Source organism: Canis lupus, chromosome 2, assembly GCF_003254725.2.
Source record: "Canis lupus dingo isolate Sandy chromosome 2, ASM325472v2, whole genome shotgun sequence".
In the NCBI taxonomy this organism is placed as follows: Eukaryota; Metazoa; Chordata; class Mammalia; order Carnivora; family Canidae; genus Canis; species Canis lupus.
In genome coordinates this window covers 78,226,202-78,253,214 of record NC_064244.1, presented here as the reverse complement: position 1 = coordinate 78,253,214, position 27,013 = coordinate 78,226,202, and the positions used below count along the sequence as shown (strand labels likewise).

The 27,013-nt window shown below is 61.6% G+C and overlaps 1 protein-coding gene across 1 annotated transcript; it reads right to left on the bottom strand.

Moving 5' to 3' along the window:
• Nucleotides 1-2,513: 2,513 nt before the first annotated feature.
• On the bottom strand, nucleotides 2,514-26,544 carry ALDH4A1 (aldehyde dehydrogenase 4 family member A1). Its single transcript, XM_025447287.3, has 15 exons — nucleotides 26,391-26,544; nucleotides 17,683-17,776; nucleotides 17,016-17,108; nucleotides 15,533-15,580; nucleotides 14,562-14,717; nucleotides 13,427-13,576; nucleotides 13,123-13,197; nucleotides 12,004-12,191; nucleotides 9,645-9,718; nucleotides 7,441-7,637; nucleotides 7,234-7,281; nucleotides 6,304-6,456; nucleotides 5,533-5,654; nucleotides 4,678-4,796; nucleotides 2,514-4,031 (listed from the first exon to the last, which is right to left on the bottom strand). The coding sequence occupies exons 1-15, from the start codon at nucleotides 26,453-26,455 to the stop codon at nucleotides 3,919-3,921; spliced, it is 1,695 nt and encodes a 564-aa protein (XP_025303072.1). The 5' UTR covers nucleotides 26,456-26,544; the 3' UTR covers nucleotides 2,514-3,918.
• Nucleotides 26,545-27,013: the final 469 nt, after the last annotated feature.

Below are 27,013 nucleotides of genomic sequence, written 5' to 3'. Positions count from 1 at the left end.
AGATGACAAGTTCTCACTCCCTGAGCACCTCAATCAGCAGGGCACAGGGCCTGGCACATGCCATTCGAGCCTCAGCTCCCTGAGGAATGTCAAGTCTGAGGGCAGGAGAGGGAGCCAAGGCTCAGGGAAACGGGGGTTAAGACGGGACTTGAGCCCGGGCCTGCCTGGTGTGTGCTGCGGGGCGCTGCTGTGGGCAAAGGCCTGGCAGGCAGAGATGGGGTTCATCTCCTGGGAGCGCCCCAGTTCACCCACCCATGCCTCAGTCTCCCCAGCTGTAAAAGGGGAGGAGCAGGGGTGCCCTCCTGGCCTGCAGTGAGGCTCTGGAGACGTGGCACAATGCCTGACCCACAAGCTGCACCTGCGTAATGTGGCTCCAACCACAGGCGGGGACCCCAGGCAGGGACCGCGCCCACGTGCGTGGCGGTGGATCAACGAACACAAAGACACACGCTTGTGAAGAGGCTGGGTCTCCACCCTGCCTCTTCCTCGAGCCCCCCAGGAGCTCTGGGTTGGCCTGGAGGCCAGGAGGTGGCACAGGTGGCCCCTCATTTCCCTAGAATGCATGCCCGGCTGGCAGCCTGCAGGGACAGCGATGGCAGGGACATCCGGCCTCAGTCAAATGGTTCACGCTCTGAGCCTGGCCCCGTGGCCGGGCCCCCGACCACAGCAGGGAAATGAAGAGGCTCCCTGGGCCACCGCGGACACGGGCACTTACTGCGGTGGCCATGCAAAGAGGGCAGGCACCGGGCCCTCAGGAGCCCCCAGTCCCAAGCCTGGGGCACGAGAGCAGAGGAACAGAGGGGCAACGGCTGTGAGCCCCCCACCCCCAAACCGCCCGAGTTAAATGCAGGCAAAGGTGCCAGGTTGGGGTGGGGGGGGCAGGCAGTGGAAGAGGAACAGCAGGAAATCGGGGACCCGATGAAGCAGGTGGCAGGGAGCATGGGCTGTGGGCACCCACCGCGGGTTCAAACCCCGGCCCTCCTCCCAACCAGCCGCGTGACCTCTACGAGTCCTTCCACAGAAGGCGGCTAACAGCCAATAAGGTCAACGCCAGGCTCGATGAGACCACGTAGACCAAGCCAACTCTGCGACTGTGTCAGTGTGACCTTGAGCGGATGGCCCCATTTGCTCAGAAACACTTGAGGGGCCCTACACATCCTCTAAACACAGCCGCCACCTTTCCCGCCCATGAACTCCAGCCTGGGCCCTCTGGGGGCTGCCCCCTGCTGTTGAGGGTAGCCCCCCTCTTGCACCCATCACTAGCGGCCCCTGGATCAGCCAGGTGAGGGCACTGCAAGGGTGGAGTCTCCATCCCCTCCTCACAGCTCTGAGATCCTGCACGCCAATCGCCCCCCGCCCCCCCGGGACAAGGAGGTGTCACACGGCAGGAGCAGCTGATGGCGACAGGCCAGGACAGATTCCCCTCCGAGGCAGCCGGCCCACTGGACTTGGAGCCACAGGTTCTGGCCTCAAGCGGACTAGCCGTGGTTGCTCTCCTCGTCACCTGGCCAGCTGAGGGTCTTTCCAAGGCGGGTCGGGGCCATGTGTGGACATCTCGGGGGAGGACAGACTTGGCTTTACGTCCCAGGGATAGGCCCTACCCTTGGCAAGTCCCCTCACCCCCCGCACCAGTTTCCTCTTCTGCAAAATGGGAGCACGGCAGCATGTACTCCATCGGGCTGCTGGGGGCGAGAAAAAGTTCTCCAGAGACACAGAACCAACAGAGTACACACAGATTTATCACAAGGGAACTGCTCGCACGATCGCCAAGGCTTGGTGAAGGCCAAATCTGCAGAGTAGGTCAGAGGCCTGAGACCCCGGGAAGAGACGCCACTGAGCCCAAAGGCTGTCCATTGGCAGAATGTCTTCTCGCTTGACAGGGAGGTCAGTCTTCGCTCTGTTAATGCCTTCGACTGATTGGATGAGGCCCACCCATAGTATGGAGGACAACCGGCTTTACGCGGGAGTCCGCAGATTGAAATGTCAATCTCATCCAAAAACCACTTTCATAGAAACATTCAGAATAACTCAAATTATTTTAGTTAATATTTAATGATTTAATTAGTTTAACTAAATACCTGGGCACCGCAGCCCAGCTAAGTTTTCACACAAACTTAGCCATCACAGCACAGTGACGGTGGCTGTTACGACAATGTATGTGCATAGGTGACACGGCTGAATCATCAATTCTGCATCTGGCATTGTTCTAAACAATTACATGAATCAGCTCAGTCAACGTCACAACGATCTGTGCGCGTGGACGGGTGCATTATTACCCCCACCTTACAGATAAAGAAGGTCAGAGAGGTTGCACGACTCTTGGAAGGCAGAGAGCTGGGATTCGAATCCAGATTTGAACCCACCTGACTCTAGAGTTCCCAGACCTCCAGCATGTGTTCCCAAACCCCGGTGCGCATCCTTCCTTCCATCACAAGGGCCATGGCCAACATACCAGCCCTTGTTTGGAGAAGCTGGCCAGCCCCGGCCACCCCCACCAGAAAGACCGCCAGTGATTCAGTAACAAGCGTTTATTAGGTGGCATCAGAGTGAATCCGACTGCCACCTCCAGTGTAGGATCAGTAGAGCCAGGACACCCGCAGCATCTCTCGCCAGCTGACAGCCCTGGCCTCTCCGGGGAGCAGTGAGGAATTTGGAGGAGGGCAGACCCTATGCCCTGCCCGGGCGGCATTACCACCTGACCACGGGCCACAGTGCACAGCCGGGGTGCCCGGGGGCCAGCCCATGGGGGAGCTCCCGGAGGAAGGGCCAGTACTCTTAGGGCCCATTAAAAACTGTCCTCCAAAGTCACCCCTTATGGATCCCCAGCCACCTGCCATCCAATTAGCAGGCTGATGTGAGTATCTGCCAACCGGCTGCGTCAATGGGCCACTGAGGGGCCAGTCCACACAGAGCCACCTCTGTGAAAGGAGGGACGGTTCTACGGGCAATCCTTGGCCCAGGCCTGATGGGAACCCAAGGCTAGGTCTCGGGGCCAGGAGGAGCTGGGAACAGTCTCCCTGGGCCGGTTCCAACAGTGAGTGGGGACTGAGCTCCCGCAGGAAACCCCAGGCCAAGGCAGGCTGGGAGTGCGGCCTCTGCAGAGGTAGAGCCTCGAGCTGATGGAAAGCTGAGATTGCACAGAGGCCCACCCAGGATCTTCCAAAACCACCACCCAAACAGGAGGGACCACCAAGTCCTGCGCTCGGTGGGAAGCCCCTGCCAGCCCCCCAACCCCACCACAGGGCGACTGCCGGGAATCCCAGGGGCCTCAGCAGAGCACAGACAGCAGGCGAAAGGCACACAGGTTCTAAGGCATATGGTCAGGCACGGGTACCCCTGGCCCAGGCGGGCGTGGGCCCACAGGCAGTGAGGAAGGTGGACAGCCCCCCCCCACCAGAGAGGCCCAGGCCCGCTGGAGCCCCCACCCCCGGGCCCTGCAGGCCACCCTGGGTCACATCTCATCCTGGAGCCCCAGAGGAGCCAAGGCCAAGAGTCTCTGCAGATGCTCAGGCTCACCGTGGGGGCCCAGAGCTGCTTCCTTAGCCCCAGAGGATCCTGGGAGGCACTCTACTGCCGTTCCCCAGGTCCCCAAGCCGCCGGGCCCAGCGTAGAGGAAAGAAGACAGGTGGGGAAGAGGCAGGGCACCAGGTCACACCTAGCAGATCCCTAGGACAGCCGGGAGACGAGGGGTGGCAGCCGTGCTCCTGCCCAGCATGGTCTCAAACCAGAGCCCGCACCTGCCCCCAAGGGGCAGGACAGGCCAGGATACAGCCCAGTGTGGGTAAGGGGGCGGGTCTCGGCCCCGGAGCGGGGGTCGTCACCCAGGGAGCAAGCTGCAGGGGCTGGGGTGGGGCCAGTGCACGGAGGTCGGCCGTCCGGACAGACAGGGGGACGGACAGCAGAGGCGCCCAGTGGGGCTCACTGCATGTAGGAGTAGCGCCAATCGCCCAGAGGCTCGTGGGTCTCCTTGATGACCTGGGGCGACGTCCACCGCAGGATGTAGTGGGGCCCGCCTGGCTTGTCATTGGTTCCTGTGGAAAAGACAGCTCCGTTTTCCCCTGACAAGGTAACAGCAGCTCCGGGCAGAAGGGGCAGCAGGTGGGAAAAGGAGACAGGACCACCAGCACGCGCAGGAAGCGGCTCAACTAAACGTGTTCAGGAGCCCAGGGTTTCCGGGGCGCTGGGGTGCGGCACTCAGCCGGAGGTTGGGGGGCAGGAAGCGGGGAGCCCCGGATGCCTCGCTCCCTGGGTCCGTTGCCCCGCCCGTGAGCACTGTGGGGAGAGCACTGCATGGGGAGCCAGGAGCCTGGGTTTCTGGGACCTCAGCTGAGTCACCGCCCTGCCCCAAGCCTCAGTTTCCCCATTTGTAAACAGGAGGAGTTGCACTGAAGTGACCCGGAGCATGGTGGTAAAGCGCGTGGTGACAAAACCAAAACGTCCCACCACTTCCCAGCCATGTGCCCCTGAGCAAGTCACTCCACCGCCCCGTGCCTCAGTTTACCCCTCTGTAAAATGGGAAGCAGCACCCTACCTTCCTCAGCTCAGGAGGTTGTTGAAAGGGGTCGGAGCTAGCCCAGCGCTCCCAGTGTTCCTATTACTCTGAACACCCGGGACATGAGAGGTCGAGAGTCTCCTGCCAGGGACCCGCCTCCCCTCCAGAAAGGGGGACCCACTCACCAGAGGCTCGGGCCCCCCCAAAGGGCTGCTGGCCCACCACGGAGCCGGTGGACTTGTCGTTGATGTAGAAGTTGCCGGCCGTGTTCCTCAGCATCGTGGTGGCCTCCCGGACGACGTCCCTACACGGCAGGGCAGCGTCACGAGGGCAGCCCAGCCCACCCCGGCAGCCCAGCGGCCGGGGCCCACCCAGAGGCTCTAGGCCCCCCGGGAGCTCCTAGAGCCTCAGCGCCCCCTCCTCCTCCGGAAAGTGGTTACTTAGCACGCCCCCTCGCAGGGCGGCTGCAGGAGCTGAAGGGCAGGATGGGGGTCACGCTGCACACACTCAGCAGTGGCCTGTCCTCGTCCAGTTTCCCTGCCCCTCCCCGGGGACCTAGGGAACCCCCAGACCCCCACCCTGCCCCCAAGTTCCAATCCCAGCTCCACCCTCTTAGACGTGGCAGGAGCTTGTGCTGCGGAGGAAGGAAAAGCCACGTCTCGGGTTTAGCATCCTGGCACCCGGGCTCAAATCCGGCCTCTGCAAGACGCGCGCCGTGCCCTGGCCCCGGAGCCCAAGGCTTCTGCTCTGCAGCACGAGGCAGTGACCTTGCTGAGCGGGGCCCCATCGGACCCGGGGGAGCTGGTCAAAAGCGGGGATCCTGCAGCCCCGCCCCTAGAGACCTAGTTTCCCCAGAATCCGGATTTCAATAAAGAGCCCGGCGGCCTCTGCGGCCCGGTGCCTGGGCTGCCTGCCTGCCAGTCAGGGCAGGTGAGGGCGGGGGCGGCCTGAGTACTGGGATCCCCGTCCAGAGGGCAGAGGGCGGCGCGGGGCCAGGTGCTGCAGGACAGCAGGACGAGGGGAAGGGCGCGGCCGCTCACTTATCCTGGGCGAACACTGCCCCCGTGAGGCCGTAGCTGGTGGTGCTGTCGACCAGCCGCAGCGTCTCCTTGTACTTGTCGTCGGGGTAGACGTACACGGTCAGCACCGGCCCGAAGATCTCCTGAGACAAGAGCCCCAGGGTCAGGCCGCGGCCGGACCAGAGCCCCAAGGCCCCCAGACCCCCTGCTCTGGCCTCCGCCCCTCCCCCGTCCCCAGCTCTGCACCTGCCAGAAGGGCCAGGCACCTCCCGCTGGGCTTCCCAACCTGGCGAAGACCCCAGGAAACTCCTGCCCCCCACACACACACATACACACACCCCGTGTGAGCCAAACCCACGCCCGAGAGCAAGACTTCCGGCAGCAGCTGGCAGGGAATCCCCCGGCAGTATCACTGTCCCCAGCCTGGGCAGGTGCTTTGACCCCCTTGGAGCCTCAGCTTCTCATCTGTATAATGGGAGGGATGACACCCTCTCTTCCCAGTCAAGTGACCAGCTGTGGCCAGCCCAGAGCTAAGATGGGGACAGTGGCCCCGGTGGCCACGGACAGTGGAAGTGCTAGGACATCACCAGGGGCAGCAGTGTCAAGGACAGAGCACTGGGTTTGGGGTCAGGAGGCTGACCTCAAGGCCTGGCTCCGCTCTCACTGGGAGCGAGACACTCCCGTCTATGAAATGGGATACCACCCCCAGAAGGAAGCCACGTGCAAGGGTCCCACGTGCCCCACGCTCTGATGAGGGACTCCTCCAGGCCCCAGGCTGCCCGCCCCTGTCACCTCCTTCATGATGGACTCCTGAGGGTCCTTGCTCTCGACGATGCAGGGCTCCACGAAGTAGCCCACAGAGTCGTCACACTTGCCCCCGGCCAGGATGGTGAGGCTGGGTGAGAAGCGGGCGTGCTCCAGCCACTTCTTGATGCGGCCGAAGGACTGGGATGGGTGTGAGAAGGGGTGTCACAGACTGGCTGGGAGGCCACTCCCAGCAGCAGCGCCCCCAACACACTTGTCCCCTCAAGGGCCGACACTCTGGAATCGGGGGGGGGGGGGGGGGGGGGGGGCAAAGCCAGGGCCTGGCTAAGGCACAGCAGATGCAAGGGCAGGCGTGCGTGCACACTCATGTGAGTCTCTGTTGTCTGCGGCAGAACCACAATTACACTTACAGAAACACAGCACATACATGAACGCACACATACACACATGCATGGTCACAAGTACGTGTCTGTACGCACACCCGTGCTACGTGTGCACGTATGAAGGTGATGAACACGTGCCTATACACTATGAACAGACACATGGACACGTGTGTGCACACGCAAGGTGCATCTGTTTATGGAGATGTCTGTTTATGAGAGTGACCCACACGCACGCCTACACACCAATATCAGTGTGTTCGTGGGCATGCACGCACTCGTGCACGCATGTCTGGGCTCACGCTGCAGCCATGCAGGCCTATCTGTGCGTGCATGTGAACGTGCACGCCCCGGGGCAAGTCCAGCCTGGGTGGAGGATGTGTGGGAAGCGAGTCCTCTGCTCAAGGAGGTGTCTGCCTTTTTCCGGGCGTGGGCTGGGGGCGTCTGGGCGGCCATCGGACCTTCTTGCCTGAAGCAGCGGGGCTGAGCCCCCCGGTCAAGGCCCCCGGGGCCTCCCCCCTCTCCCACCCAGGGCAGGGCTCGGGCCCCGGAGGGCCTGCGTCTTGGCATCCCGTACCTTGGCATCAATCACAGCGGAGAAGAAGGTCCCGAAATCCTCTGTTGGCTGAAGGCAAGGGAGGCAGCAGAGAGCTGGAGTGGCTCTAGGCCCGAGACAAAGGGAGCCCCCTCCCCGCACCCCCTGCCGCCCGCCCCGCCCCCGCCCAGGAGCCTCCAATCCCATCAGCCCCCCGCTGGGCCGCGGCGGGGAGGAAGAGGCACTCACGTCGCCCACTTTGATCCTGCCGTGCTCCTCCAGCAGCCGCCCTTTGATCTGTGGCCACAGCGACTGCGGCACGTAGAGGCGGGAGCACGCTGAGCACTTCTGGCCGCCGTACTCGAAGGCCGAGCGCAGGGTCCCGCTCACCACGCTGCCCACGTCGGCCGAGCGGTGCACGAAGTGGAAGTTCTTGCCCCCGCACTCTGCAGGGGGAGGGGCGTGAGGGAGCCGGCTTGGGGGGGGCTGCACCTGTGCGCAGGTGTGTGCAGCCCCAACCCCGGGTCACAGCGGGGCACCGGCGGGCCAGACCCATCCCCACCCTATGGCTGGGGAAACGGAGGCTGGGGCAGGGGTGCTCCCACCACGGAGGCAGAAGGACGGGGATCCGAGGCTCCCAGGAGCCAACCGGGGCCTGGAGGCAGGCACAGCTTCCTCGGTGCCTCCCTGACCCCTAACCCGGGAGAGGACAGGGAGGGGTCCACTCCGCGGGCCCCTCTTCCACACCCAAGGCCGCAAACCCAAGGCCACCTCCCTGTTTGCTCAGCCCCCGGGCCCTGGTCTCCTCCCTCCGTGACACATTAGGACCCAGTCACAAAGCACTAACCACCTGCCAGGCTCTGCTCAGCACTTTCTGCGGGCAGCTCAGCGGTTTAGCGCCGCCTTCAGCCCCAGGCCTGATCCTGGAGACCCGGGATCTAGTCCCGCATCAGGCTCCCTGCATGGAGCCTGCTTCTCCCTCTGCCTGAGTCTCTGTCTCTCATGATTAAATAAAATCCTTAAAAAAAAAAAAAAAGCACTTTCTGCTTTGTCTCACTAAAGCCCCCCAGCAACCCCGTTATCCTTCCCATTTTAAAGACAAGAAAACTGAGCGCCTCTCTGGCTGTCAGAAGAACGTGTGACTCTTCATCGCTGAGTCGTGAGTTTGGGCCCCATGTTGGGTGTAGAAATTACTTAAATAAAAAAAAAATTAAAATGAAAACTGAGACACTAGAGAGTGGGTCTGAGGCTGGGACATGTGGGAGAGCAAGCGGGGGTCTCCCTCGCTCAGGGCATAGCTCCCCGCTCCCCACCTCGTCAAGGGCAGACTGGGCTGGAGACGCCACAGCCGGCTGAGGGTGCACCTTCCCTGACCCCCCATCAGAGCACCCACCGGCTCAGGAGGGGGTCCAGTCTCCCCCGTGCGCCCCACGTCACCCCCGGGAGCACGAGCGCTGAACCACCAGCCCCAGCTCTGCTGTTGCTGGGCTGCGTGACCCTGGACACCCCCCCACCCCGCCCATGGGTCCAGCTCTTTCCCCAAACAATGGGGTTCTGTGAGCCCAAGAGTTTGGGAAACACGTATCAGACCCTCCCCTGAAGGCACACGATGCCCCTGAGAGCATCAGAGGCTCTGAAGCCCCGCAGACAAGGAATCTGTCTTGCGCCAACGCAGCGACCTCCTGGACTACGCAAGCGGTGTTTGTGGGATGGAGCCTCGCGGAGCTCTCGGCCCCCTCGGCCCTCGCGTCCCTGCGCCACCTGCACTGGCCCCGTGTCTTCCAACACAAGCTCATCCCCGCCTCGGCCCCCACCTGGGCTGTGCACGCGTCACGCAGCCGCCGCCAGACCCACGTGGCTATTTACATTCACGTTAATTTAAATTAAGCAAAGCAAACCACTCTCTTCCTCAATCACATGTGGCTACCGGCCACCGGCCCAGACAGCACGGACACGAAACATCTGCGTCACCCCGGGAAGCTCCACTGGACGGGGCCGGCGCCTACGACGGTTTGCCCCCCAGATCTTGGCGAGGCTGGCCTCCCCTCCGTGCTCAGGTCTCAGCTCAGAGGCTCCCTCCTTGAAGGGGCCACCCGACGGCCCCCCTGGCCTCTGCACACCTGTTCCCTCCTTGAATTCTCCGCAGCCCCCTCGTCACTGCCCGGTGGCATCATCTCTGTGTCCACCATCTGCCTCCTGCTACTGAACAAAAGCGCCTGAGGGCTGGGTCTGCACCTCTCGCCATCACGGCAACCCTGAGGTCCAGAAAGTGCCTACGGAGATGCTTCGTGTTTTATTTGAATGAATGAAACATTGCACATTCCGGGGCACCAGTGCCTAATACAAGCCCCCGGATCCAGTGCAGCTGCGGCTCTGCTCCTGGGGCCCCGCACTTCTCAGCTCCTGCAAGGCTCACCCCACCACAGGGGAGGGCGCGGGAGAGGGACCCTTACCTCCGGCCAGGCGTGGGAAGGTGCGGAACCGGTCTAGGTTCTGGGCCACCTGCTTCCACAGGTGTTTGAAGGTGCTGCAAGCAGAGGACAGGACGAGGGTTAGGAAGTGAGGCTCAGGTCCCTGAGACAGTGAGGGTCCTCGGGGGCTGGAGAGCAGGCCCTACTGGAGGAACAGGCCCCAAAGCCCAGCAGGTGGGATCTAGGGTTCACAGCGAGGGTCGGGGCTGGAGGGGAGCTGAGCAGGCGGGGGCAGCTGCAGACAGGCTATATTCGGGGCCCGTGGGGAAGGAGCAAGGCCAGGCTTGGTGGCAAGACGACGCAGACAAGGCCAGGGGTCCCGACTCAGACACTCACGGCCATGGACCTGTGCTCATGACTCAACCTCAAACTGTGCACCTCATCTGGGAACCAGAGAGAACGTTCCCCCCACCCCCCGCCCCAGCAGAGCTGGTGTGTGATGGCTCTAATGCGAGTCAGGGTGCTTAGGTCAGTGCCAGACACACGGCGGGCACCTGGCAGGGGACAGACGCCGCCATGGCTGGGAGGGACGCCCCCAGCCCAGCACCCAGCTCCGGAGGCCAAACCGAGGAGGGTCCTGGGAGAGGGAGCTCAGGCCCCCGCCTCCTCCCGGGCTCCGAGTGTGACCAACCTCAGCGCCACAAAACAATAAAAATGCTAATCACCAGGGAGCCCGCGACACAGTAGCTAATACTAATTTATGACTTTCCTACCTTTAAGCCCGCTGCTCGTCAGAGCATGGCAAATGGGGCCAGGCCCGCTCTGCCCGCTAATAGGCAGGGACCCGTGGGGCCTGCGCTGGCGGAGTGGGTCTTTTTGGAAAACGGTCCTCCTCAGCAATTCTAATGCCACCATCACCCCCGGCAAACCCTGGTGGGAACGGGGGCAGGAGAGCCCGAGGCCGGGCAAGGAGGACTAGAAGCCACTGCAGGTGTCCCCAGGGGACACCCGCAAGGACCCCCTAGTACAGACCCCGACACCGCCATCCCGACGACCCTCGGGAACCTCCAACTCCAAGTGACCGGCATGTGACTTGTCACTTTCACCCACGCCTTCCGGGTGTCTACCTTCTTGCCCTCTGGGCCCCCTCCTGCCCAGAGCCTGGACTTCCCCACCGACGCCCCCCCCGCCCCCAGCCACTGATCCAACCCCACGGCCCAGTGATCGCGTCTCCCTGCCACTTGCTCACTCGAATCCATTCCCACCGTCTCTACCCCGGTTCAGGCCTCTGCTGGCCCGTCCCAGATGTGGACAGCCTCCCCACGGGTCTCCTGCCTCTGGCCCCCGTGACTCGTGCACACAGCAGTCAGAGCGATCACCTGGGACAGAAGCCTCGAGCCCGGGGGTTCAGGGGGGCAGGCCAGGCAAGTGACCAGGTATGCAGAGGCCCAGGGCCAGGTGAGGGTGGGCCAGGACCAGAGCTCACTCCCCCCGCCCCCCAGCCAGTGGTGCCACATGGACATGCAGGCCTAGAGTGGGGCAGGTTCTCAAAAACAGCCTGAAATCTCAAAAAGATTGCACAAATCTCAAAATCTTTGCACAAAACTGTCCCCAACCGTACAAGGTTGGTTCATCTCAATGGAGTCAAAGAAGACAGAGCCTCCCCCCACCCGCCAGGTCCAACTAGAGAGCCTCCGTCTGCAATCTCTGCTTGAAACAAAACCACTTCATCCATACCCTGCTCCCGACCCCTTGGGGATAAGGCCCAGACACCCCCGTGGCCTCACAGGGCCTTACAGTCATGGGACTAAACCCCCACAAGGGGCAAGACTTGTCCACATGCTCACGGGACATACACCTGCTCATTACTGAATGGGGGTCACGAAGGAACCACCTCCTGCCCACACTCCAGCCACACGGAACCACCACCAGCTCCCCGAGCACAGGAGCTTCAGCCTTGGGACCCCGTGTGTCCTGTTCCCTCCCCTGCAGCACCTGCCCCACCGCCTCCCTGCCTGGCTAGCTCCTCTGCCTAGATACCACCTCCTCCAAGAAGCCTTCCCGACTCTCCTCCTCGGAGTCCTTCCAAGCTCCCTCGTGCCTTTCCCAGAAGTGGCATCAAAATCAATATCACCAAATGTCTAGGCTGCTTCCAGCCCGGGAAGGTCCTCCCCTGTGAATTCACCGGACCCTCACAATTGCTCTGGGAAGCAGGGACCATCATTGCTGTTGAACGGGTCAAGAAACGGAGGCCCAGAGAGGAGGCGTGGGCCACCCGTGGCCACGCAGCGAGTGGGGGGGTACGGCCAGCGCCCGACCTCCAGCTCCTGCACCGAGGTCATGAGGTGGGTACCTGGCCAACGTCCCCGTGCCCCCCGCCACACCCACCCCAGGGACTTACGGCACGCTGCCTGTGAAGTTGATGCCGCAGAGGTGCTCGGAGCTGGTGACGGTGTCGCCAAACGTGGGCCCGTCAGCCGGCACAAACTGGATGATATTGGGGGGCAGGCCAGCCTCCCGGAAGACGCGGTAGACGGCATAGCTGGCCAGCATGGCCGTGTCGCTGGGCTTCCACAGGACCACGTTGCCCTGTCCAGGAGGCATGGTGATGACTCACAAGGCCCGGGGCCGCTGGCTCCCCCGACTGCTACCCCCTCCTGAGGCACAGCCATCTCTCACGTGGAACCCCCAGGCCCTTTGAGGCTGGAACGTCCCCTCCTGCTCCAGGCGCCGGGCACTGCGCTCTGAAAACCCTAGCCAGTGAGACCGCACCCTGCCCCCCTGCTCCCACACCCTGGCCAGGCCCTTCTGGAAGCCTGTACCAACTGGCGGGGCCAGCACCCCTCGGGCAGGTCCGTTCTGCGTGTTTCCGTGTTGACGGGCGCTCGCTGGGCAAGGCCAGGCAAGTGCTTGCAGAGCTCTCTCTGCACGTGTCCTGGGTGAGGACACGTGGACACCTGGGCGTGGGCACGGCTGTCGCACAGACGTGCAAGGACAGCCCTGGGCAGGAGCACCCTCGGGAGCAGCCAGCGGCCCCATGTGGGGCTCAGGGCCCTGCCACCCTCCCCCTCCCCCTGCTGCCCCTCCAAGGGCAAGGCTAAGCCGCATGACCCCCACTGGGCGGGAGCTCAGGAGGGCGCAGCGGCCACCTGCGCCCTGACGAGGGCAGTGGACGAAGCCTGCACCGGCCAGACGCGCCCCCCACGCGTGTCCCCCACGAGGCTGCCCTCGCTGCTCACAGCCCCCTACCGGGAGCTTCGCTAGATCTCTGCTTGGAAGAGGACGAAACCCCCTCAGAGGAGTTTGGGGGCTCACCTGGGGGTCCCCCAGCGCAGCGCAAAGCTGGGACCAAACCAGTCTCAGGCCCCAAAGCCTTTCCATGGGCCGCACTGCCTCTGCCTTCTGGGCAGCGCCCACAGCCAGGCCCCCGTCATCGGCCGAGGCAGGAGCGAGGGCTGCACGTCCCCCACCCCCTGCCCACCCCCCTGCCCCGATCTCACCATCAAGGCCATCCTCTTACCATCAGGGCCGGGGCCCCCGCCAGGTTGCCGCCGATCGCCGTGAAGTTAAAGGGGGAGATAGCCGCCACGAAGCCCTGGGGACGGGGAGGGGGGCGGTGAGGCCAAGCTCAAGGCTCCCGCAGGCCCCTGCCCTCCCCGCCACCGCCCCTGTGGGTACCTCCAGCCCCCGGTACACGACACTGCTGGTGCTGGGCAGCCCCTGCCCACCCTCCCGCCGCCCCTGTGGGTACCTCCAGCCCCTGGTACACGACGCTGTTGGTGCTGGGCGGCCCCTGCCCACCCTCCCGCCGCCCCTGTGGGTACCTCCAGCCCCCGGTACACGACGCTGTTGGTGCTGGGCGGCACACTGAGCGGCTGCTGCCCCTCTAGCTCCACGGCAAACTTGGCGTTGAACCGGAGGAAGTCGATGAGCTCCGCCGCCGCGTCAATCTCCGCTTGGATCACCGTCTTGCCCTGCGCACAGGACAGCCCGGGGGTCAGCGCGGAGACGGGCCTCCCGTTGGCCCCGGTCCAACACCGACCGTGCGCCCACAGGGATGAGAGGGGACGGGGTGGGGGTCGGGGGCTCCGGGCCGTGGGAACCCCCAGATCAGGGTAGCCCCTCCTTGGCCCACAGGGTCACTGGCAGCGGTCACCCTGCCTGGGACCTGGAGCGCCAGCAGCTATGATACCCTGGCCACGCTTCCTACGAGCTCCTGAGTCTTTAGTTAACCGTGGAGAGTGTGTGTGTGGCTCCCCGGGGACACTGGGGCGCACAACCACCCCGGGGGCTGCTGAGAATCACGAGGCTCTCAGCCGGTAAGGAGCTGTGGCACCACCTCCGGGGGGCACAGGGGGCCCTCAGCACAGGAGGGAGAGCTGGCCCGTGCCGGGCAAGCCCCCTCCTCTCTCGGCTGCCTTCCCCCCTTTGAGCTGCTGCTGTCACCCCCCGACTCAACATGCGTTCAGCTGAAAAGGTAAACCATGTATCAGGGGCACAGGACTCCGGGGAGACGTGCTGCAAGGCCCTGAAGATGGAGAATAGCTAAGATAGGATCAGTTTCTCCAAAAAGCTGGTAAAGAGGTCACACACACACACACACACACACACACACACAGGACCTCATTACACCCAACAGGATGTGAGCCACAACTGACAAGCAAACAGCAGGCTGCAGGAGCACGGGGCCGCGCGAATCCTTTCGGAGAGAGAAGATTCTGGAAGCCTCACAGAGGAGGTGATATCTGGGCTGGAGCTCGAAGCGTTCAACCCGCCGCAGCCCGCTGGAGGTGTGAGAAAGCCCACAGCCTGGAGGACAGCACGGGGCCCCGAGGACATCTCTTGGTCTCCAGCACGCAGGGCACGTCCTGGCACCAGAAGCAGCCCAGCTGATGTCTGCTCAATGGGGGGTTATGACGGCCTCCCCTGCACCCCCGACTGTGCCCTCAGGTACCTCACCTGTCCCACCATGGTCTTGGCTAGGACCTCTGCCCTGCGAGGCCCACTCAGCATGTCGGCCGCCTTCAGGAAGATCTGGGCCCGGTCTGCAACGGGCTTCAGGTCCCACTCTTTCCTGGCGGCCAAAGAGGCCTCGATGGCTCTGTTGAGTAGGGCCTAACGAGGAGGGAAAGGCGCAGGGCTGTCTCCCACGGCACGAAGGGGCCCAGAGGAGTGCCCGAGGGAGACTGGAGGCCACTCTCCACCCAGGGCCCCAGGCTCCCTGTGGCCCCAGTGCTGCCCACACAGAGTTACAAACACAGCACCCCATCACCTGCTGGTCCACCCCAGGCCCTGAGCCCCCTGCTGCCGTCTGGAGGTCTGAGGGACCTGCCACGTGGGTCAGCATGCCAGGGACTTGGCACCGACTCCCTCAGCCGTTAGACCAGCTCTGCTTGCTCGTGTGGTCTCAGCAGGGCCTCACCTTATTCCTGGGGCTCCCAACCCACCAGCTAGAGCCTCCAGCCCTCCAGGTCAGGTGCCTGGCCTTGCCCCTGCCAGGCCAGAACCGCAGCCTGAGACATCCATCTGCCGCCAGCACCCCTGGTGCCAACGGCCCTCGTTGCCACATGAGGCCAGCTCCCAGACCCCCTGCCACAGGGCACCCCACCCCTCTCGCTGACTCTCCATGATGCCGATTCTCCGTCTGGCTTTGCATCCATGGTGTTTCCAACGTCCCTGACTCAGCCTTGCAGAATCGACTCCCCTTGGATACCGGGCTGCCTCGCGGCCATAGGCATGTCAGGGGATGTCAGCCCTGGCCCACGCAGCTCTCATCCAGCTCGAATTAACCCTGGAGGGCCTGGCCTTGTGACAGACTCCACCCCCACCCCGTGGCCAGAGAGAGAAGCAGCATCTGGCATCCACCTCCATGTCAGCAGCCAGCAGGGCAAGAGGGGCAGCGCCCCAACCCAAAGTCACCGGGGACTTACCTTGTCCGCATAGCAGAACTTGGCCACCTTGTGTCCATGGTTGAAGGGCTGCAAGGCGAGAGAAGAGTGAGGTCATTGCCCAGGAGGGAGGGGCCAGGACAGGTGGGGAGGTGGCCGGGCTCAGAGCTCGCCTTCCAGGTAAGAGTCCTCCGCACACCCGCCCTCTCTCCTCCAGATCCCACATCGATCTCTCTGACTGAAGGGTTACAGAACACCTGCTGCTCGGTGAATAAGACAGTTCCTGCTCTGGAAGGTTCACGGTCCCAGAGAAAGGCACGCACCGCACAGTCTTTCAGAGAAAGTGTGCACTTTATGGTCACGCAGACACGGGTTCCTGGCCCAGCTCTGCCGCCTACTAGCTGGGGGCCATACGTATAGTGAGCTCCCCTTTCCAAGCCTCCTCTTATGGGAAATGGGGAACCCCTGCGTCCACATGAGGATAGGGGCCGTCCCGGAACTGACGGAGGGGCGAGGCACTGGAGCAGGTGCCACCCCTTCACTGTCACCGCGGACCACAGGCCCCTGGCACCTGCTGTCCCGAGTCTTGCAAAAGCCCTGCCCAGGGAAGCACTTAGGCAGGGGGCCTGAGGGACGCGCAGGCAGGCCGTTCTCCAGCTGGGCCCAGGGGGGCATGGGGGGCAAGGGCGGCGAGCGGAGACAGCCGGCACCATACGCCAGGGTGGCAGGGAACGAGGACCCCAGAGGGCAGCCCGCGGACGTGCTCAGGCACACGGAGCCTTGCAGGAACGTCCGCCTCGTGCGGCCACACGTCCCCACCACCCAGAGGAGCCGGACATTTGAATCCGTATGTGAAAGCTTCCCGTCGTTAGGTTTGGAAGGGAAGCTGCGGGTGTCCAGCTGGAACCCTGAACTCTGGACGGAAGAGCTGCCCCGGGAGCAGACCCGCAGGGCGAGCGCTGGCATCCCCAGGCGCTGGGCTCTGAGGACGTCCTTGGCCTGCTCGCCGCGGCCCCATGAAACCCCTGTGCGCAAGACTGAGACTCCTGTGGGGGCCCCGCTGGTCACTCGTGCATGTCCTTCCCACGCCCTCGGGAGGAATTTCTCCCCGGGCCCCATGTGGCTTGTCCTCCCGCTGGAGCAGCAGTTGCAGGGCTCTGCGACTGGCCTCTCTGGGGAAGGAGCACCCTGGATTCTGACATTCTGTCCTTTCTCCCCACGCTCTAGGTGGCCAGTGGTTCCCACTCTCCTAACGAGACGCCGAAGCAGGTGCAGTCATTGTCTTAACCCCCTCCGGGCAGGCGTGACATGGGATCTTTCAGGACAATACCCCCAAGACGACTGCTTTTGGAGGTTTTGTATCGGCGCACAGAATTCAAAATCTGGGAACGGACCACGATCCCCCCCGGGAGGCAGAGACCCCCGTGTGTTGCACGCTTATCTGTTGCCTGAGAGAAGGACCCCGGATTCGGGGAGAAGCGAGCCCTGCCCGCTGCCCGCCCACCCGCCTGCCCGCCGGACTCACCGACACCTGGTACTGCACGTCCAAGGTCCACACCTCCTCATCCCCCACCACACAGGGGATGGCTTCCGTCCGGCCCTTGAGGTCCTTCAAAGCCTGCAGAGGGGACAACGGGGCAGATGGGCACCTCCTCCCCTTCTCTGGCCCACCTGAAACCCCGGTGCAGAGCCTGCAAATGCAGATGGCCAGGAAGGGGCCCTGAGGTCAGAGGGCATCTGCTCTGCTCAGGGGGCAGCAGGCTTCAGCCCCCGCCCGCTGTCACCATCCTGTCCTGCGGGCAGGCGAGGCCAGCATTGCCAGGTCTTCCCGTCATAAGCAGAACAGAAAACCGTATGTGAAAGGTATGTGACATCACATGATTCTTACAATATTGGCAATTAACGGGACAACGTTCTTCAGCATAAAACGTCCGTGGGCTGACAAGCCCTGACCTGGCCCGAGCCCCCCAGGGGCCCGGCTTGCACCCCCGCTGCCTCCAGCCTCTTCCATCCTCTGGACACACGGCTGGCTGTCCCAGAGCCGTGTTCCTTCCAAGGCTGGGGGCGGGCAGGGGGGCAGGTGCCTTGGGGGTGGTGGCCGGAGGCCCAGAGAGGGGTCCTGGGGGCTGCTCAAGGCTGTCCTCCCTCCCTCCACGCCCTCCCCGCACTGGGTGCCCCCACCGCCCCGTTACCTTCTGGAGCGCATCTCGCTCGGGGCTGCCCTGCGTGAATGCCAAGACTGGCTCGTTGGCCACCTTCAGGGAAGAGGTGTGCTTCCACCACAACCTGGGGTACAAGGGCGGGAACAGAGGCACACAGGTCAGCAGTGGCCGCCGCCAGACCGAGGCCCTCCACCTCCAACAGTGGGGGTGGGGGGGGGTCGATGGTTCTGGGTTGGCCTAGAATCCTGAAATCGGAGCAAGTACAGAACTGGCCCTGAGATCCAAAACCCAAGTTCAGCAGCCCAGGGGGCTCAGCGGTTTAGGGCCGCCTTCAGTCCAGGGCGAGATCCTGGAGACCCGGGATTGAGTCCCATGTCAGGCTCCCTGCATGGAGCCTGCTTCTCCCTCTGCCTCTGCCTCTCAATCTCTGTGTCTCTCATGAATAAATAAACAGGGACGCCTGGGGGCTCAGTGGTTAAGCATCTGCCTTTAGCCCAGGGCGTGATCCCAGGGTCCCAGGATCGAGTCCCGCATCGGGCTCCCTGCATGGAGCCTGCTTCTCCCTCTGCCTGTGTCTCTGCCTCTCCCTCTGTCTCTCATTAATAAATAAATAAAATTTAAAATAAATAAATAAATAAAATCTTTAAAAATAAATAAATAAACAAAACCCAGGTTCCAGTCCCAGGCCTGCCACTGTGCATCCTTGGACCCATGATCTGCCTCCCCTGGGCCCGTTTCTACCTCTCTAAGCGAGAACCACCACACGAACCCACATGGCTGTTTGGTATTTAAATTCAATCAGCGCAAAACCACTTCTAAGCGTTCTGTACGTGGAGGGGATGGACTCTCCCTTCACTTCCCCATGATGCAGCCCTTCTCCCACCCGGCCCCAAGTTACTGCTGCCTCTGGGCTGAAAGGGCAGCTTCCAGAGCTCGGCCCCCGCTGGGATTCCCTTGGTAACCAGAGCTGAGCTCCGGGGAGGCAAGAACATCCGAGATGTGTGGGCCGTGACCTTGGAGAAGTGCCCCCCTCAGCTCGCAGCCACAGCAGGGGCTGGCTTAGGGGCTCAGGGCCTGACTCCAGGCTCCTCCAGAACTCCTCGTCCTGGAAACCCTGTTCGGTCTTGAACCTTATGACCTCGCTGGCTGGTGACAAACTGGTGACCACGGCCCCTCACGTCTGCGGACAGCAAGGCAGTTGGGTGGGTGGGGGGCAGCCGGGTAAGAGCTAGGACGTGAAGCCATTCGTTCCAGAGCTGGAGCCCCAGCTGGGGGAGTCCTCCACGCGCCAGTGTCACCTGGGCTGTGAGTGCTGGGGGCATTTTTTATCCCTCCTCCCTGGGAAGGGGTCTGGAGACCTACGGACCCAGCCTGGAAGGCCTGGAGGAAGGACACAAAACCAGGAGCCGTGAGGACTGGTCCTTCATTCTACAAGGGTCTTGGGCACCTGCAAAGTCTCTGGCGCTGCTCTAAACACTGGAGACCAAGACAGCAAGGCCTCGGGCCGCATATGGGGCAGGATTTCTTTTTCTTCGGTGTCCCGAGCTTCTCGCACACCACTCGGAAGAGTAAAGAGGTAGGCAGGACAGAGTGGTGGGCAGCAAAACAAGGTTTATTGAGCAATAGTAAAGCAAAGTTCACTGAACTGTACAAAGCTCCAGAAGAGGGAGGGGACCTGACAGGGTTGCCACCAGAGTTTCTAAATCCGGGGGTTTTATGGGCTGGTTGGCCGCCTGTTTTAATCTGATCGACCCTCCCTGAACCTGCCATCCAATCAGCTTTTTGGCATCTATCAATCACGTGGGAAAGGGTAGAGGGCTCCCTCCGGAGTGGCATAAAGTCCTTCTGAGGCTGGTTTCCTCTTAGGGCAAGGGCTTTGTCCCCGCCTGCCTTTCTTCCAATCATCCATCACAAGCAGCTAACCTCCAGTGGGGGCCACGGGCAAGAAATAAACACAGTTAGGACAGAGGGCTTGTGACAATGAGTCAGGGCAAGGGCAGGGCTGTTCCAGCCAGGGTCATCAGGGCAGGCCTCTCGGGGGAGGTGTCGTCTGAGGGTGACCTGGGATCTGAGAAGGGCAAAGAAGAGCACTCCAAGCCCAGGGGAGTGCAAGGATAAAGGCCCAGAGCAGGAAGCTTGACAGGAAGCGCTGAGAGGGGCCTGGGCGGTCCAGGAGGGAGGAAGGCAGGGCCTGGTTGCCCAAGATCTTGTCTAACGAACGGCAGAGTGAGCTGGGCCTTACCGCCCCCCCCACCCCAACACACCTCCCAGGCAGCACCCAGCACACCCGAGGAGGCCAGCCCCATTCCTCAGGCCTCACCCTTCCCCTAACCAAGGGCAGAAACGTGGGGCTAGGCCAGCCCCCCACCAGGCCTTTCGCTGGAGAGCTGAGGAGATGGTAACACAGAGCTGTAGGTACGCCCCGTAAATTAAAGTTCACACCGACCCCCTCCAGACGGTGTGGGGAAGAACAGAGAGGCTGCCAAGGTCCAGGCCACAAGCCTTAACCCCAGCCCAGAAAGCAGGGGCGGTGTGTGTGTGCCCCCAGGGCCGTCTGGAAGGTTCCAGCAGCACACCACCCCCAATCAGTAAATCAGATACCACCATCTCCTCTGGCAGCCAGGAGGGTGTCGCAGAGAGGGGGTGTGGGCTAGGAGCCTGGAGGTGCGCGCCCCAACCCCAGCCCGGACCCCAGTTCCCAGGACGTGCAGAAAGCACACCTCCTCCGAGACCTCAGCCCGTTGCTATAAAATCGGCGGGCCTCGGAGTGCCCACCTGAAGAATGCGGGTGGTACGGTGTGCCCTGCAGGGGCATGGCGGGGTTCGAGGTGCTTGTCTTTCCTCACCCCTCCTGCTCTGTATTTCTAAGAAAACTGTCTTCTAGAACGTTACTGCACCAGGAGCGCCTGACTCAGCGCCTGGCTCAGTGGGTAGAGCATGCAACTCTCGATCTCAGGGTCGTGAGTTCACCCACCACATTGGACATAGAGCTTACTTTAAAAAAAAAAAAAAAGGCAAAAAAAAAAAAGGCAAATTGGTTCTCAGACACCCTCAGGTCACAACGATCAGGGGCTAGCCCGGGTGCTCAACAACTAGCGCTGGAATCAGCTTAGCACCACATTCCACCCAGCTTAAAATATAACAGCTACCAGCCCTCCTGAACCTGCTGCCTCCCAGGCAGAAACAGAAACCCTGCAGGCCTCTCTCCACCTCCCCCAGGGCAGAGGTCCACTGGGACCACAGGCTCACATCCCGCATTGGCTTCCTCTACGCCTGGAAAGTCTCCAAGCCCCGGCCTGGCTGCCCAACAGTCCGAATGTAGGGAACAGAATTCAAAGATCATCCTGAGTCAGAGCAGCCAAAAATGATCCAAGGACGCCTGACAAAAGCAATCCCCCCCCCTTTTATTTTGGCTCATGGGCCATGTGGGGTGAACATGAACACCTTTCCCTCGGCTCCAGGGGGAAGGCAGAGAAGAGTCCCTCACAGAACCTGGAGCCTCTGGGAGGATCTGCGAGGCCCGGGGAGGCAGGACTGCATGCCTCAGTCGTCAGCATACGTTTATTCCACGTCTCAAGGACACAGAGACTACTCAGATAAGGACAATGAAATCTGCCTACTTGGCGGCTTCTCATTTCTTCCACAACAAAAAATCGGAATCCTTACTGAGGGCTCCAGGCTCATTTTCCATCACCCCCGCCTCAGCCCGCCCACTCAGTCTGCTGCAATCCGGCCACCTGGGTCTTTTCGGAGTCACCTCTGCTTGGGATGCTACCCTCCAGCGCCTGGACGGCGGGGTGGGGGGGCATCAAGTCATCTCAGAGCCCCATGTTCTTGTCACTGACGCTGCTCATCATGGAGCTGTGCCTGTCTGTGCTCCCAACAGGCCATCAGCGACCCCCTACGGCCTGCAAACATTCTGCTCACTACCAGACACACCATCTGGTGCACCGGAGCATGTGAGAAATGCTTTTTTTTTTTTTTTTTTTAAAGATTTATCTATTTATTCATGCGAGGCAGAGACACAGGCAGAGGGAGAAGCAGGCTCCCCGCAGGAGCCCAATGCAGGACTCGATCCCAGATCCCAGGACCACGACCCGAGCCAAAGGCAGCCACCCAACTGCTGAGCCACCCAGGCGTCCCAAGAAATGCCTTTTAAAACAAAGAACATGGGACACCTGGGTGGCTCAGTCGGTTGCCTTCGGCTCAGGTCATAACCCCAGAGTCCCAGGATCATGTTCTAAGTCTGGCTCCCTGCTTGGTTGGGAGTCTGCTTCGCCCTCTACCCCTCCCCCCTCATCCTCGTACACCTTCTCTCTAATAAAATTCTAAAAAACAAAACAAAACAAAGAACACACTGATACACCTTTCATGAGACTCATCAAGAAAAAAGTGGGGGTGAAAAAAGAAAAAAAGAAAAAAGTGGGGGTGGGGGAGATAATGAACACCCAAATGTCAGCACCACCAGGCTCCCAGGACTGGACTCCCAAGCCAGTGCCCTTCTGCTCACACATGGGGCTGGCTGCAGGTCCCTAGTGGCCGAGGTTAGTGGTGAGTGGTGACTGAGGCCAAGGAGAGGAGGAGAAAGGAAACACCCTTGCTTCATTCAGCTTCCAGATTTTCCTAGCTGTTATATGGGACCTGATAAGGCCAATCCTCCTAATCTCTGAGATAAGGGGCGGTGAGCCGAGAGAAAGTGCGGGGCCCTGGGCAGGTCCAGAAGGGAGCGGCATCAGGCCCAGGCCAAGCTGTTTCCACTTTACTGCCCCGGAAACATCAAGGAGTATTTATTAAGCGCTTACGACACACCTGGCACTACGCTAAGTGGTTATCTCCTGAATCCAGCTACGGATGCATGAGGAAGGTGCCAGGATTATTATTAGTAGTATTACATATGAGAAAATGGACTTCTGAGATTTCTGTGCTCACGCATGGCTCCGGGGCACAGCCCCACAGACCTGAACCCAGGTCTTCCTACGGCAGAAGCACCTGCAGGCACTCAGAGACCCCTGAGCAGCGGGGCTGTGGTGACAGGTTGGTCCTCCCTCGGGCTCAACATTTCCCAGCTCACCAAAGAGGTGGGTGGTGGCTTGCTGTCCACGGGCTCTGAGGGCTCAGCCTAGGGCTGGCCGCTCCCTGAGGTCCCTGCCAGGAAAGGAAAGATCTAGAGTGGGTAAGAAACCCCCAGGATGGGCAGGTGTCTGCGCCCTCCTCTGCGGCGAGCGAGGTCAACCCCAACAGAAAGGGGTTTGCATCCGGGTAATTAATGAGGATGAAGGGAAAGCACCGGGGGCATCTGAGTTCCACACCTGCCTCTACTCTGTGCTCCTGGGACCTGGATATTCCTGATCCAGGGCGATCACCCAGGACAGCCCATGGGTGGGGAAGAGGATCAAAATAATACATAAAGCAACACTGTCTAGGTGCTGAAACTCTTCAAAGTGGTTTCTGAGTGTGAATTCATTTCCTCGCCAGGACAGTCCCCCGGGGTGGCTGCCACTGTCTTTATCCACCACACGGGAACATGAGGCAGCACACAGAGGTTGCATAGCCCGCCCAGGGCCACAGGGCTGCTAAGAGGTGGAGCCAGAATCCAGCCCGTGCTGTCCTCTGGGCCATTCCAACAGCCAGTGGTCAGCACCTACTATGCGCCAGGCCAGGGGCTGGGGACCAGCAGCAGGTGCTTGAGGTATGCTAGTGACAACTGCAGTCCAAGTAGGGGCTCTAACAGCCTCTGAAGCCAGGACTAGGGTCACTTTAGAGTCTAGTTGTTCCTTCACTCAATTAGTCACATCATCTCTAATCCTCTGGTACCCAGCAAGGTCTGGTATAAAAACTAGTAATAGAGAACAATTCACTTCCAGTATAAGCCTACTATGTGCCAGGGCTAGTTCTTCTGCTTATTAAATCTATATATAAATACAAACATGGATCTGGGCTCTTTCCAAGAATTTGCAGGGACATAACCGAGGACACCCCTGATAAAGTCAATGAAGTAGAGAAAAAAGCAGGAGATCAGGGCCAAAGACAGGAGGCAGTCAACTGCGGGCCTGATGTTTACTAGCTTAAGGCCTCAGACAAGTCTTCCTCAATTTCCAAGGGTCTCCATCGTTTAATCCCTGAAATGGGAACAGCGACGCCTACATCATAGGTTGCTGAGGAGCTCAGTAAAATAATGCACATAAAAGGGATCCCTGGGTGGCGCAGCGGTTTGGCGCCTGCCTTTGGCCCAGGGCGCGATCCTGGAGACCCGGGATCGAATCCCACGTCGGGCTCCCGGTGCATGGAGCCTGCTTCTCCCTCTGCCTGTGTCTCTGCCTCTCTCTTTCTCTCTCTGTGACTATCATAAAAAAAAAAAAATAATAATGCACATAAAAGGTATGAGGCCGTGGGGGGCAGTAAGATAGACAAGTCTATGAAATAAAAAAGTAAACGACAAAAAAAGCATTTGCGGGTGAGCCCACCATTAAATACTGTTGGTTGGTTTTTTTTTTTTTTTTAAGCATATGTATCCGTGAATCTTAAATATTTGTTGAATAAATGAAAAAGTAGCCAAACATCAAACCTGCTTTTCTAGAGCAGTGGCTCTCAACTAGGAGCAATTTGGCCCAGGAGACTTTCCGCAGTGTCTGGCATTTTTATATTGTCACAAACTGTGGGGTGCTAATGGAGTCTAGCGAGGAGAGGCCAGGAAAGCTGCTAAACATTCTACAATGCACGGGACGGCCCCCACAACACAGGATTAGCCAGGCTCAGAATGTTAATAGTGCCAAGGTTGAGAAACTCTGTCTAGGGCATTGGGCCAGCTGCTCTATCAAAAGAGGTAACCTGAGCCTTCAGATCTGGTTGCAAAAAAACGCTTTGGCTCCGCTCCGGAGGCTCTGTAATTAAGAGCACGAAGCTGGAGTCTGACTGTGATTCTAGCTCTTCATTTGCCTTCACTGGCAGCTAAGTTTCCCATCTGCAAAAATGGGGATAATATAGTGCTTATCAGCACAGGGCCAGGTCTGTGGTTCTTGATTGCTTGATAAATATTATTGCTATCACAAGCTTTTTTTTTTAGAATAGAGATTGCTTTCTACCAGATATTGGAGGTTTTTATGGCTAAGTACCCACCGCCTGCCCTTGAACTGAAAACTCTCTGAAGGCCCTATCCACCTGTAAGTCCCCCGGGTACCCCTCTCTTCCAGTATCCCACATGGTAGGTACTCAGTCAGCGCATGAATCTACGGGGCTTCCTCCCCCATGGGGGGCGGGAGGGGGGGGGAGTATCAGTGCAGGGAGAAGCTGGCAAAAGGGACCACGCTGGAGGGGTGGCAAGTCTGGCCCCCAACCTTGGCTTGGGAGAGGAGTCCTCCCCTGCTGTGCTCCTCCTGTGCCCTTACCTATCAAGCCCCCACTCACAAAGGACACTGACCCATGCCCAGGGCACCGGCCCCTCCCCCGTACCATCCCTTGGGAAACTGATTAACTCAGGGCAGGGCTCAGCAGTGGATACCTAGATGGTCTGGTCACAAGTCCCAGGGGTCAGGCAAACAAAACTCGAACTGGGAGCGGGGGCTGCCCAGCCCTGAAAGGGAGGCCCACCTCCACCACCCAGTCCGCCAGGCCGAGCCTCTCTGGGACAGGGTCTGTGCCCTGCCCACTTCCATCACCCAGTCGGCCAGACCCAAGCCTCTCTGGGAAGGGGTCTGTGCCCTGCCCACCTCCGTCACCCAGTCCGCCAGGCCGAGCCTCTCCGGGATGGGGTCTGTGCCCTGCCCACCTCCATCACCCAGTCCGCCAGGCCGAGCCTCTCCGGGATGGGGTCTGTGCCCTGCCCACCTCCGTCACCCAGTCCGCCAGGCCGAGCCTCTCCGGGATGGGGTCTGTGCCCTGCCCACCTCCATCACCCAGTCCGCCAGGCCGAGCCTCTCCGGGATGGGGTCTGTGCCCTGCCCACCTCCGTCACCCAGTCCGCCAGGCCGAGCCTCTCCGGGATGGGGTCTGTGCCCTGCCCACCTCCATCACCCAGTCCGCCAGGCCGAGCCTCTCCCGGCCGGGGTCTGTGCCCTGCCCACCTCCCGCACCTAGCCCAGAAGAGCTCCAAGAACATGTGCCACTGAGCGGGCGAGGGTCCGGGAACCCAGCTCCACAGCACGGGCGTTTGCAGGGCAGGTGCACCCTGGAGCTACACCCTGGCTTCTTCACCTCTGAGTTGCACCATCCACCGCAGTTTGAACGAGCGGGATAAACGACGATCGCGACTAGTAAGCCCGGGGGCTGCGCGTGAGCCGCTGTGCAAGGCCTGCGCGCAGGGTCTCCCTCGGTCACCGCGGGGGCGGGACCCAGTGCCCGAGCCCGGCGTCTGGCACGGTAGAAGCACCCCGCCGGCCCGACGGAAGGGGCCCTCTTCTGCCCCGTACTTATCTCGGAAAGGGGGGGGGGGGGGTCGGAGAGGAAAGAGGGAGGTGGAAGTCCCTGCAGAAAGGAGAGAGGAGCCCCGGGAGCCCCGCGTCGGGTCCTGAATGTGAGCCCGAGGTTGGGGAGCCCGGCTCGGGGCGGGGGGGCTCCGCGGGGGCACTTTCCGAGCGTGGGAGCCGGGAGGAAGGAGATGAGGAGGGGGCTCCGCGGGGAGGAGGGCCTGGATGAGCGGCAGGGGGTGGGGGAAGCGGCCCCCGCGGGGAGGCCTCGGGATCGCGGCGGGGCACCCGGCAGGGGCGCCCCCTCCACCTGCCGCAGGCCCAGGGCGCACTCACCCGGGGTCCCTCCAGGGCCGCGCCAGCAGGGCACGGCGGAGCGCGGGCGGCAGCGGCAGCAGCATGTCGAGCGCTGCACGGGGCCGAGCACCGACCCTGCGACCCCCCGGCGGTTCGCGCACTGGGAGCCCCGGGCGCGGCCAGGAGGCGGAGCCCCGCCCGGAGCGCACCACCTGGGCAGGCGGGGGGGCGAGTCACGCGGCCGTCCTCCGAGTCGGGATCCCCCGAAGCGCCTCCGTGCCTGGCCTCTGTTCGTACGATAGCTCCAGGGTGAGGGCACCTGAGAGGCCTGCAGGCGACACGGAACAAGGCGGCTTTAAAGGGAGGCAATGACAGTTACACGCTTCCCCCCCCCGTCTTTTATGGTATGGCCCCGCCGGCCTCAAAGGGGCGTGAGCCTCCTCGGCCAATCAGAGAGACGCCTCGGACCCTGCGGGCCAATCGGATGGGCGGCCGTGTGGCGGAGAGAGCCAATGAGAGAGCCGGAGGGGGACACGTGGGAGGAGCCGCGGGAGGACCGAGGGTCGGTGCGTCAGGTGCGCTGAGCATCCGCCCGCCCCGGCTGCCCTCGGCCAGGTGCGCGCCGCACTCCACCCGGGGCTGCAGCCCGGTGCCTCGGAGCC

Coding starts and splice junctions, on each gene's coding strand:
- ALDH4A1 (XM_025447287.3), bottom strand. CDS start 26,455: ATGCTGCTGCCGCTGCCGCCCGCGCTCCGCCGTGCCCTGCTGGCGCGG. Junction 12,192..13,122: donor CGGGGGCCCCGGCCCTGATG/GTAAGAGGATGG, acceptor CCTCCTGGACAG/GGCAACGTGGTCCTGTGGAA. Junction 7,638..9,644: donor CTTCCCACGCCTGGCCGGAG/GTAAGGGTCCCT, acceptor CTCCCCCTGCAG/AGTGCGGGGGCAAGAACTTC.